This window comes from Pogoniulus pusillus, chromosome 3 (genome assembly GCF_015220805.1).
Source record: "Pogoniulus pusillus isolate bPogPus1 chromosome 3, bPogPus1.pri, whole genome shotgun sequence".
NCBI classification, from domain to species: domain Eukaryota; kingdom Metazoa; phylum Chordata; class Aves; order Piciformes; family Lybiidae; genus Pogoniulus; species Pogoniulus pusillus.
This window is the reverse complement of record NC_087266.1, coordinates 50,202,783-50,215,853: the sequence shown is the minus strand read 5'-3', so window position 1 is coordinate 50,215,853 and position 13,071 is coordinate 50,202,783. Positions and strand designations below refer to the sequence as shown.

At 43.4% G+C, this 13,071-nt stretch overlaps 1 protein-coding gene across 2 annotated transcripts in view; it reads right to left on the bottom strand.

The window, feature by feature from the left end:
• The window catches only part of ATP7B (ATPase copper transporting beta), a 56,147-nt gene extending 48,397 nt beyond the window's left edge, over positions 1 to 7,750 (bottom strand). Inside the window, exons 1-2 of one of the 2 annotated variants that reach the window (XM_064176468.1) lie at positions 7,684 to 7,750; positions 6,965 to 7,079 (exon numbers count right to left, since the gene is read on the bottom strand). In XM_064176468.1, coding sequence (XP_064032538.1) covers positions 6,965 to 7,015 — 51 coding nt within the window. In that variant the 5' untranslated portion in view covers positions 7,016 to 7,079; positions 7,684 to 7,750. The remainder of the gene's footprint in view (positions 1 to 6,964; positions 7,080 to 7,683) is intronic. The other variant, XM_064176476.1, reaches the window with a different exon arrangement.
• Positions 7,751 to 13,071: the final 5,321 nt, after the last annotated feature.

Genomic DNA, 13,071 nt, shown 5'->3' with positions numbered 1-13,071 from the left:
AGGGAGGAAAAAAAAAAGAAGAGTACTATACTTGCACTTTGAAAAATATGCCCAAACAAAATTAAAAACAAATCCAAATCAGCAACAACCACCAAAGAAAAAACAACCACAAATTAAATCAGCAACAGAACCTCTCTCTATATATATATATTTATACATTCCCTTTGTACCTTTGCAAACGCAGCTCCCCTTAAATCCTCTGGGCAGGTAGAGGGACATCAAATTTAGACAGCCATGCACAACAATAGGTGACACCACTACAAGTGCCTAAACAGATTTCTCTGACATTGCTTGCAGTAAATTCAGAGTACTGAGCGGGATCTCCAGTGCCTTCAGCCAGCAGTAGTGCAGTCCATTTCTGAGGGTACCCCTGACCAGGGGCACTGAAATAATGGCCATGCAGGGAATTTACATAACATAGTTGATGTATCATGGAGTTCACATCCTCCCTGGCTATGCAGTGATCTCACTGCACAGGCAAGCCTTAAAATTACTGGTTTATGTTTAAACAGAATCTTTTGGACTTGGGAAAAGCCACCAAATCTACCACTACATAGAGGTTAGTGCACAAGGTCAAAATCTCATCACATCACAAAGACCTGAAGGAACAGACGGACATTCCACCCATCTGACAAATCTGTATTCTTAGTCTTTACAAAAGCAGAGGTACACCTCTCATATCCCTACCACAAAGACAGCGGTCCAGAACGCAGGACACTAGCATCCTGGCTTGTCTTCCTGTCATACCTTCCCCACAGTTCCTGACTGCACTTCAGAGCTAAGATCTGTCTTTGGAAAAAGGAGGTCTTCTGGCAATGAAGCCCAACTCAAAATACTGCTGTAGTGCTATTTTCAATCTTGTCTTCATACAAGAGAAGGCACTAACATTAAATTTGAAAGAAAGGTTATTTTGAAAACAATTTGAGAAATGTCCTCTCTAAAGAATATTACTACAAAGAGTAAAGCATCTGTCTGTGTTCTGTGTTTATCAATAAAATCCATCAAAATCACACCTGAATTCAAATGGAACACTTTGCTGAAGGCATTTAAAATGTATCTGTACAAAACGCCAAATCTAATCCCAAATCAAAGGTACACAGAAATTCAGCTCTGTATCCTGATGACAAATAATGGAAATTCCAAATCCTGGAATGTCTGAGCGCCGTGGTTTTTTAAAGAGAGATGACAGAAATTAAACTCTCGAATCAAAGTGGAAAGAAAATACAGAAATATATTTAGAGAGAGGGAAAATACAGCGATAGACATTACAAAGCAATTGCCATCTCCATGGCAAACCCCACTGAATTTTTCCCCATCCCAAAAACTAAATCTAATACTCCCGAGTGTTCCAATCCTCTGGCCTGTTCCTTGCCCAGAGAAAACATCTTAAATAGTCTTAGCAATACCTGGGAAAATGAGAAGCTTGGGCTCAAGGTAAAAACTAGGGGCGTGAAGGTAAGGGGATCACGTTGCCTTAATCTGACAGACAAAAGGAACTGGTTCAGACACATTCACATCATGTCAATGCAAAGAGGGATGTGTTAGTATTAATACATCACTCTGTAAATCCAGTCTTTGAATGTTAATTGTTTTCCTACTTTCCTCCTGACATCATTTCAAACCACTGAAATACAATGCATCCTGAGACACGCAAACAATGATTTGAGGCAAACAAACCGCAAAATAAATAAATGGGAAAAGACAAAGTATTGCAAAGCTCCTAGTAATATGACAAACAACAGTGCTGCTAACACGGCTATCAACAAGCTGTTAAATACACTGCTTGGGTGGGGCATCTGTAAAACACCCAGCCCTTACTGAAACAACCTTTCTCCTCTGTCAGTGGCCTTTATAAACCAACAGAGAAATGGTTAGTAAATTTATGCTTTTTTTTCTTCAAGTGAATGTGCTTGCTCAGCACTAATTTTTCAGGAACACAGTCCTGATGTTTCCTCCATGCAGTCAGTTGCAGCTGAAAGTTCAGCAGAAGCTTGGTCAAATTCATAGTATATAACTATGTCCTTGACTTCTGCAAACTAACTGACATACTTACATCAGAAAATGAAAAAAAGCCATACCTCTTTTTTTCCAGTGAGGAGGCAGCAAAACTGCCTGTTTACTTAACATTTGCTTCCAGTTTTGAGCCATGAAATCAGAAGCCTAACTCCGGCTGCAGTACTAAGCAAAGTGGCAGCCATCAGACACACAAGCCTTTCTAAAGCATGAATGGTATACAAGTCTTTCAACAGATGAAGAAACATAATCACAAGTAATGTTCTTTCCTGCACTACAAGAAAACACGTACGCAATGGAAACATAGACTCTGAAATACAAAGAATCAAATTCCTACCTGCCATGAATACAATTGCTTAAGAGTTGATGGCCTCATTTCAAACCGTATCAGCTCAGACTTTGGCTTCAGTCCTTCAGGAAGCAGACTCAATCTTCTCTAAATATTTAAAAAAGGCTTGTTTGCTCTAAATCAGCAAAACTCAACAGAGTTTCTCTTTTGCAACAGGCCCCTAAAACCCATACTATTTTTTTTTCATTCCATAGCCTTTAGTATGGCTGCAAATTGTGCGGACTTGGTACTCTGTCTGCTTTTAGCAGTGTTGAATTCATTATGATAATTTCTGTTATCTATTCGTATTGCAGGATTTGTTTTCAAGTGCCTGGAAACTACCAGGCTGATCGTATCACCAGAGGAAAAGGCACACCTTTTGGGTCAGAGTTTAAGTGCAAAGAACAACTGCAGTTTGCATGGATTAATCCAAGTTCGGATTTCCACACACACTCATTCGCCTGGCAGGTGAAGACGGCAGGCGGAACTCGCCAGGCAGTGCCACAGTGAAAGCAGCAGTTTCACCTCTGTCTTTGCAGGTGAATTTTCTGACACTGTCCACGCTTTGTGCTTTCTCAGAACAGGTTCTGGCTTGAAATGTTGCAGCAAAAAAGATGGGTTTTACCTATATTTTAACCCATCTTAACTAAAATACTTCAAATACAACTTAAGAATGAGTAGTAGTTAAAAAAATAAAATTATTTTTTAAAAAATTAAAATAAATTACATTAAAATAAACCAAAATAAAATAAAGTATTAAAGGCTAATATGAGGAGCCAGAAAGCCCTATACCTGTGAACTACATCAGTCACTGATAAAGATCATAGCTTTTGTCACCTGCATTTGCTATCCACCTTTAGAAATGACTCAAGTTCTTAACTGCAGTTCTGTTTTGTAAATGCTTTGGCATTTGTTGGGTTTCTTTTACAAATATAGTTCATATTTGGTTTGAATAAATGAAGTGCTAAGTCTCTGAGTTACTAAGTAAAAGGGAAGGGTGATTTTTTTTTCCAAAGTAATCTGCTTTTTACCTTGTAGAAGGCATGTATGTATTTCAGTGCCTAATCCCAAGGCAAACTTCTTGGCCTCTGAATAAAAGGTTATTTCATCTCATTTCATTTATATACACCACAACCACCTTCTTTTCAGGATAAAAAGACAAAACAGCATCTTGTGTTTGCATTATAGATGCCACGAACATACAGTTTTTGTTAGGACAGGCTTGATATGAAAAGGCAAACCCAAGCCCAATTTAACAGTTGTTTCTGGCTACCTTATCCTGGCGGTAATGACCTCTGTAAATAAAGAGAGGAGTTTCCAGCAATGCCCAAGAAAGCAGGATAGCAACACTTCTCAGCAGTGAATTCGGGCTGCTCCAACAAGGAGTCCTGACCGCAGTCCTGTCTGCATTCTTGGTGTTCCAGGCAAAACTCCACCTGGGAAGTAGGATTTCCGTTTTCTATATCATACATTTTGTTCTTATTTATTTTCCTTCCTCTCTTTCTGTGGAATCTTTGCAGTTACTGGGGAAGTGAAAAGCATGAGTGTGCTAGGGCCCTCTGTCATCTCAGCCCCTTAGACAGTAGACTCTCAGGTGACCCTGTGGCCCCAGGGACTCAGCCATAGTCCAGCCAGGACAGCATAAGGGCCCTTCTCACCTTTGCTCTACTACTTGCCCCTTAGGGCTCTGCCATATGACGCCAAGGCAAGGCTACTGCCCTCCTGGGAGTGAAGTAACCAGGGCACTGCTCACACACCACCGACTTCGGCATCACCATAGTCACAGTGGGACCAAAGAGACAGGAGGGTCCAGCCATTAAGCAGCAGGGGCCTCCCTAAACACAGCACTGCCATTAGACAGGTTCTTCTTCCTGATTTGGAGATGGATGAAGATCTGACAGCTCTCCAGCTGATTCCATCTGCCACTGCAGGCAAGCAGTGAGGAGTGAAGGCTCTGATGAAGATGCTACAGGCACATGAGGTAGAGACCAAACTGTAAGGTATGTGAGCTGATGGTTAGCTAACTTACTTTGATACAAAAATCCAGGGCTAGGAATTATTACAACACTGCTCTGCCCAGCTCTAATACTACTCATGAACTTCCAGTCAACTCTCAGAAAAAGGCCACAGGCCCAGAGGTAGGTACCAGTTTCTATTTGTGGACAAAATACACTTCCAAGTGACCGTGAAGACACATAGAGCTTGCCTGGATAAAGTCATACTGATTCACTGCAGAGGCTTGTAGAAACTGAGTAAAGAAATAAAAAGTAAAGATTGAAGCACATTTGCTGGGTTCTACTTTGTTTTTCTGGTGGAACACTTCGTATTACAGCAAGTAATACTGGCAGCCTACAACAAATAGAAGGGAAGAATTCAGGTGGAACTGTCAGAACTGAAGTAACAGCTAGGGAGGAAAGGATGAATGCAGAGAACTCTGCCACTAATTTTGCTCAATCTTTTCCACACATACAGATGTTTTGTGAGACATCTGAGGGAAATGGAAATACAGAATAAACCTCTTTCTGTTTACAAGTATTTTTATCTGAAATATTTAACACTTGCATTGAAATGTGCGGTTTAAATTCCTGCCTCCAAATGCTGATGGGTTTTCTCAGGTTGTTTTCTGTGATGTGCATACTGGCTCATCTTGACTCACACTCACTGTAAAAACAGTGCTTATTTATTGCATGAGTACACAGAGGAAACCAGAGACATTTTACTCCTATCAGAGGAGTTCCTGGGAGGTTGCAGTCGTGAGGAAAAAAAGAAACACAAAAAAAGCTCTCAGGCAGTGAAATGGAGGACTTTTTTCAGCTCTTGGTAATCCTGTCATTTCCAGAGGTCACCACAGTCTGCTCTCCAAAGAATGTTTCTTCCATGGACACATTTAGTCAAAATTGATGCATTCTGCAGCTCAATATGAAAGAAGGTAACCACCCTGGGAGTTGCTGAGCAACCTTCTGAGATTTATTAACTGCTCTCAATTCCTGGGAAGCAGAGATGCTAATCCATGGAAATTCAGACTGGGCTCATTTATCACTGCCTCCTGGTACCTCTGCTTGTTGAAAGAAAAGGTAGTGCGGCAGCCCTAGTTCACCTAGCAGAAAAGCATATTTGATTGAATCTACTGCATGGAAAAGTCACCAGCCATCCAAGCTTTCTTCATCCTCAGAACAGAAATGTCAGAGGAGGTGACAAGGCACAGTGCCTGCACCTCTCATGTCTGGACTAGCCAAACAATCTCCTCCAATAATTGTAAACCCATTCTGTCCTGCTCTATAGCCAGTTTGTTTCCTTTCTCTTTCTTGAGCAGTGCCAAGGATCCAGCCATGAGCACAGAATGCAAATCCTGCCTCATCCTGGCTTCGTGTGTAAACAAAATGGATTTTCAAATATCACTTTTCCTCACTTCCTGATACAGGCAAAGAGAAGCACACACAACATCATGCACACAAATGCACCTTGAACAAGTTAGGGCAGGGTGTTTCTCTTTAAAGTTTGATGATGGAGATGCCTATCTCAATAAAAGTTTCACACTGAAGTTTTGCAGCTTCCTGAGTGGTTTCATTCTTGATTTAAACAGATCTTAAGGCACTACTGAAACAGGTGGCACTTCATGGCCTCTTTGATGTCCTGGTAGTTGTAGATGGCCATAAAGACATTAGTATCTGTATAAAGGAGGAGGAAAAGCAAAAAGAGTTTGGGTCTGCTTTCACAGGCCCTCAAAAATAGCCCCTAGACCCTCAAATTCCAGATGAAAAAGCTGGAACTTAAGGTGTTATTTTGCAAGCTTGGCCATATTGTCATTAAGGGTACAACACTTGCAACCCTATTTCTGCCTGTACTCTCTGTTGTGTGAATATAGTTCCTTCAGACACCCTAGAAAATGGCACTCTTGTTGCTTTTCCCTAATGATGACTGTTTAGGGGAACTGAGAGAAAAGTCCACGGGAGGCTAAAACACTCGTACAGTCTACATGATTAAACTTCAACAGTGGAACTAATTTGGTTTTCTACGTGGTCCTTGCCTAACTGGAAAAACTTTTGTGAAAATAATCTGCTGTTAATCAAAAGGTGTGAGTTCAGCCTCTTTAAGTCACCTGGTGATACAAAACAAAACACAAAACAAATAAAAACAAACAAACAAACAACCACCGTTTGCAGCAGCTCTGGCAAAAATTCTGCATAGATCTAATCTGTTCAATCCTACATAGCTTCTGCCAAAACAACAACCAAAAAACCAACCCAGAGAAACAAAACCCACAACCAGAAAAAAAACCAACCAACAATCCAACAGGCAGTTTTTGCTCATAGATACATGGTGTGAGCACCTATATCTAGCTCAGAAGAAAACACCACAGTTAAAAACTGGTTTAGTAGGACTGCTTGTATTTACCAACGTTAATATTACCACTTACCAGTAAGAAGATCTCTACAGTGTTTTTCCCTAGACATGTTAGCACTACAATTTATTTCCAATACTTCCTCTTTCTTAGCTTCACAAATATTTAACATACAATTGGTGCACCTTTATTTCTGCCTTCTGCTATTATGCAATGAAGAACAAATGAAGCGTAACATTTAACAGCCTATCACAAGATGTGCTCAAAGAGGGAAAACTTACTCTGTACGTGAACAATCCAAGATTTCTCCTGCTAAGGACAGTCCAAGGCATTCTGGTAGCTCTGTGTGACGGACCCAGTGCTACGCAGTGCACATTTCTGAAGGAAAGCAACCAACTGTACAAGAAAGTGTAGAACACCACATGACTGTCATATGAATATCCTTACACAATATTAATCCAGTTTCTTTGTGTTATTACTTGCCAGTTAGTTAGTTTTACGTGCAGTACTCAGAAAGAACGAAAAGTTACAAAAAGACACTTTAGAACTGCATCAAAGGCCTTGCAGGTCTGCTGAGAACATACTGTGAGTGGATTCTCCTATTTGTTCTGAATGCCACTAACTTCAGAAGGCCTGTCTGCATGGATTTTCCTTCAGAGAAAGGACCTTAATAAGGAAAGCAATTAAAAGAGGACAAAGGTGCTTACGGAGTCAGCAAAAGATTAAAAACTAGGTACATCTCTGGGAAGGTGAAAACAAAGTCAGCTTCATGAGAAGGCTGGTTTAATTTCATTGGCATGTCAGCCACATGGAATTTCCACTATGTTTTTAATAGTGTTCTCGGTGCTGGAGTGGGAACCCACAGATAGCTCAAGTTACTGCCAATACCCTAAGCACATAGATACAGTAGCTTCTGTTACATACGCATTAAGGTGGGAAGCTGTTAAGGAGTGACTATTAAATTAGTCTATGCTGAACTTGCACACATTAAAGGTATTACCTGAAGTCTGTAAGGCTGCCAGAAGCAGAGTTTTCACACTGCTCATGTCAGAAGCTGAACAGCCTGTGTTAAGAAAAAGTTAATGAAAGAACTTGAAATGTATTCATATGTCCTTTGTTAATTACTTGATTTACTGCAAAAACAAAAAACCCCAAAATGAAACAAGAAAGATGATTAAAAGACAGGAGCATCTCCCCTGCGAGGAAAGTCTGAGAAAGCTGAGACTGTTCAGCCTAGAGAAAGCTCAGGGAAGGTCTCTCATCAATGTATATAGAGATCTGGAAAGAGGGCACAAAGAGAACAAACAGAGCAGGCCCTTTCCAGTGGTGACCAGGCCAGTAGCAATGAGCACAAACTGAAACACAAGGGATTCCCTCTGAACGTCAAGAAACACTTTCTCACTTTAAGGGAGACCAAGCACTGGCACAGGTTGACCAGGGAGGTTGTGGTGTTTCCATCTTTGGGGATATTGAAAAGCCAACTGAACATGGTCCTTGGCAATTGGCTCTTGGTGGGCCTGCTTGAAAAGGGTGGGTTGGACAAGATGACCTCCACAGGTCTCTTCTTGCCTCAACCATTCTCTGATCCCATCAATTATAAATTACTAGAACTAAGAAAACTATTTTATACTCCCACCACTACAAAGATTTCTCCCTACAACAAGCAAGTGAACATTGCTTCCAAAATAAAAATAGCCTTCCATGAGGTGACTACAAAACACAGAGGAAGAGCTGCAGAAGGAACAGGAGCCATCAAACAAAACATCTTCTGACTGCAAGGCTAGAAATTTCAAAATCATTTTAACTTCGGTGGTTTGTGCCTGTAGCAACTCATGCAGCTTTTGGGGGGCTAAACCAAACGAACCAACCCATTAAAAACCCCACACATTTAAACCAGGCAGGGACTAAAAGCAGATACACCACAGCTTCTCTTCACATCCTTCTTATCTAGCCTGATTGTCTCGTCAAGAGCTCCTTTTCTCCCCTCTGTTTAATACTGGCAAAGAACTGAAAACGTTATCCAGAAAACCTGTTTATGTGGATGCTTTGTTACAAAGCACCTGAGCTACAGCTGTCGTGGTTTTTTTAAGGACAGTGACAGAAATTAAACTCTTGAATGAAATTGGAGAAGAAACACAGAATTGTCTTTGGAGAGAAATACAGAGAGAGACATTAGAAAGCAATTACCACATCCCTGGCAACCCCTCTTGAATTTTCCCCCATCCCAAAACTAAATCTAACACTCCCCAGTGCTGCAATCCTCCCCCAGCGCCTCTGCCACCCAAAGCGGCCCAAACAAGCCTCTGGCGGCCTACTGCTTCCACGCTCTTCCCGACCACCGGCTCCCGCCACACGCACGGCGCAGGAGGAGAGCGAGCTGACCTGGCTGCGAGTTTAGGAGGAGACAGCAGAACTGTGGGACTGGATAACAGCCTTCTAGTCTCCAGAACAATGTTAACCCTATAGTCTCAGCCTGGGACGCAGCTTGTAAGCCAGACGCAGCCTACAAAGACATTCTGTTTCCTGACATACTCCACCTGAGAGTATGCATCACGAAATGAGAGCACATGGTAAGGAGCGGCCCGCAAAGGTTAAAACGAGAGTACAGACGAGAAAGTGCGGCTGTTGCTGGCCCTTCTGTTGCCTGGCACCAAGGCAGGAGCGGTGTTCAGAGTTGCTCCCCCGGTAATCACGTCCCCAGCTCGCTGTCAGTGGCACAACTACCTGACTGCCTCTGCCGAGCAGCACGCACGCCGCACCGCCAGCCGGGCCGGGCCGGGCCGGGCCGCGCCAAAAAGCCAACGCCGCCGCCGCGCCGCCCGAGCCCGCCGCCGGAAGCAGGCCTGGGGCGCCCCCTGCCGGAGCGCTCCCTCCCTGCGCAAGCAGCGCTTGCCTTTGTAGCTCTGGGCGTCGCTCGGCTGCTCCTAATCGCCCAATCCATTGGTTGATAGGAGAACTGGGGAACTTCCAAGGCAGTTTCAGGAGAAGCAAAATACTTTGCTGGGCTCAAACTAAAGCATACACTTAAGGCTGAAACCGTGAAGAAAGTGTAGGACTTATGCTGGCAGCTTCATGGTTTACATCCTGATTTCAGTACCTTGCAATGAGCCTTAACTGGAAATAAAAAGCCGTACTGAAATGAAGCCAAAGGCTTTTCCGAGTGCTTTTGAGAGCTGAATCTAAACCTAAAGCACTGCATCTGCCATGCACAGCCCAGGCAACTAAAAAGGCAGGTGCGTAGGAGTGTCCCTCATCAGTTGTCATTCTCGTTTCCCAGAACTCTTCGGCAGCACTGAGTTCTCTCTCAATTAAGCCACGGCTACCCTGTGACCCTTCAGCTTCACAAAAGCACTTCCTCGAAGATTCGTACCTTCCAAGGCACGAATCCCGGTCCAATGAGCAGTCAAGGTGCTGAACAGCCTTTTTTTTTAATTGATTTTAACACCTTTACCAAAGCTTTCAGTAACTTTTTTTGCTGTGAATGCCAGATTCATTCCTTAAGACTTCGTAGAGCCAAGACAGTAGGAATCAGTGACTGCGATGCGCTGACTCTGGTCCCAGGGTGCTGCTTTGCTCAACTTCGAGACTCTGAAGTAAGCAGATCAGAGTTCTGTAGTCTAATTTAAAAGTGAAAAGAGAAGAATTACTACGCTAAGCACTGTGAAGTAACCACTCATTGTCACCGATTTAAAGATTTTTCCTACATGGGTTCAAAGCTGGCTCCTCCTAGTGTGAAAAAGAAAACGAGTCAGAGGGGAAAAGGATTGTGCTTACAGCCCTGGGCAGATCTCCCTGTTCTCTCTCCTTCCTGGTATGACCTTTGCGCTCTCCTTAGCAAATACTGACAGCACCATCTTAAATGCAATTAGGAATCAACTCCTGAACTGTAAAATCTCTTTGTGTCTGTAGAGATTGCTTTCACAGCACACACACTTTTCAAGCATGCTGTAGGTGCCCTTACGTATCCATGTGGGGAAGGCAGTTGGCTCTTCACTGTTCCACGTTTTCTTGGTAGTGCTTATGGCAAAAACAGTGTTTGTTTCTTTTTTGTAAATAAAAAATCAGGCCCCAAATCAAACCAGTAAATAACTATTGGGCTTTTTTTGTTTTCCTTTTGAAGGGTAGAGAAAGAAAACACCTGTCTAGACAGTAATTGTTGCATTGCAGGACACATATCTATTGGAGGGTAGGAGAGCCCTGCAGAGGGACCTGGACAGGCTGAGTGGGTGGGCAGAGGCCAATGGGATGAGATTGAACAAGGCCAAGTGCAGGGCTCTGCACTTTGACCACAACAACCCCAGGCAGCACTACAGGCTGGGGACAGAGTGGCTGAGAGCAGCCAGGCAGAAAGAGACCTGGGGGTACTGGTAGATAGTAAGCTGAAGATGAGCCGGCAGTGTACCCAGGTGGCCAAGAGAGCCAATGGCTTCCTGGCCCAGGAACAGTGTGGCCAGCAGGACAAGGGAGGTTATTCTTCCCCTGTGCTCAGCACTGCTCAGGCCACATCTTGAGTACCGTGTCCAGTTCTGAGCCCCTCAGTTCAAGAGAGATGTTGAGGTGCTGGAAAGCGTCCAGAGAAGGGCTCCAAGGTTGGTGAGGGGCCTGGAGCACAAAGCCTATGAGGAGAGGCTGAGGGAGCTGGGGTTGTTTAGCCTGCAGAAGAGGAGGCTCAGCGGAGACCTCATTGCTGTCTGCAACTCCCTGAAGGGAGGCTGTAGCCAGGTGGGGTTGGGCTCTTCTGCCAGGCAACCAGCAACAGAACAAGGGGACACAGTCTCAAGCTGTGCCAGGGCAGGTCTAGGCTGGATGTTAGGAGGAAGTTGTTGGCAGAGAGAGTGATTGGCATTGGAATGGGCTGCCCAGGGAGGTGGTGGAGTTGCCATCCCTGGAGGTGTTCAAGAAAGTACTGGATGAGGCATTTAGTGCCATGGTCTAGTTGATTGGATAGGGCTGGGTGCTAGGTTAGACTGGCTGAGCTTGGAGGTCTCTTCCAACCTGGTTGATTCTATATACACAAGATAGATTTTGTGAGTGCTAGTGATTTGGAGTATACAGCAGGGAAAAGGAGGCATTGCTTTGCTGTGTGTTGAGGCAGACGAGGTTGTAGGCATATTGAAGGGTGAAGTTAGGATTCAAAATCATCTTGAGAAATTGGACAGAACTGACCAACCTTGCAAACATGAAAGCAAGGGCTAAGGATCAGCTGGGGAGGATAAAAAAGTCCAGTAGTTGTCTGGGATCCATTTTGTGAACCATTCTACCAACATGCTTCAAAGTTAACAGGAAAGTTAAGGTGTATGAAGATTATATAATCCATGTGACATAAAATACCTCTTTCTGTTCAGCTCTGGAGAGCCATCAGCTGAAGTACCAGGTCTATTTTTATATGCCATACTTATTAGGAAAAAGAACAGTTCAGAGAAGAGCAATGAGATTTAGCAAAGAATCCAGAAAAGATGAGAACATAAGTGCCTAAGAATGAGAAACAGAAGACAAAGACTGAAGGTGTTTGAGTAGTTTGCTTGCAGAATACACAACGGTAATATGAGTTTCCAAAGACAAAGGGAACAATTTATTCTTTTCATCTTTCAATGTGTTTTATGTACATGGTGGCTAGAACGAGAAATAATAGGCTTAGTGAATCAAAGAAGATTAAGATTAGTCACTATGAAGGAACCCTGTAACAGGAAAGATTATGGAAGAGGTGGCTGGGGAGGGGCGCTCTTTGGATGCACATGATAATTGGAAACTTATCTGATGAAAACAAGGTAGAGAGCTGAATCCTGCCTTGGGGCAGGCAACTGCCTTTGGACAATACCCTGATTGTCACTCCAGCTGGCCTTTCTCTTATTTCTGTGAACATAATATGAACTGGGAAATCAGTGGAGTAAAGGACTGATCACAGTATCCTGCACTCAAGAGGTGTCAAAGGACTTGGAAGAAAGACTGGTCTTATTTAATAACTTGAAATGAACTGTTGGATATGTTAAGGTTTCCTAACTGCATATGCCTGGATCTTCGACCCTAAACTGAGGTGCCCTCAGTAAGGGTGTTGGTTTTCAGGGGAGGTCATTTGAGAGTCACAAGAGAGGAAGTGGCAAAGCACAAAGATCTTACTCTCATGTGAGTCTCAGACAGGCACAAGCATGGGAGGAGGCAGGTTAATTCCTCTCTCTGTCTTGAGTTAAAAGCCCCCAGGCTTTTAAGCAAGAGTGTCCCATCCACAGGCTCTCCATGCAATGGTTTCATTGTCACGTTGTGTTTCTCTTTATACATAAAAGGGTGATTTCTGGAGATTTCGCTGGGGCTGCAGGGGAGGCAGAAGGGATGCGGTAGGAGGAGGTGTGTGTTTGTTTCTCCACTTGGCATTCAGCTGGAAGCAAGGCCC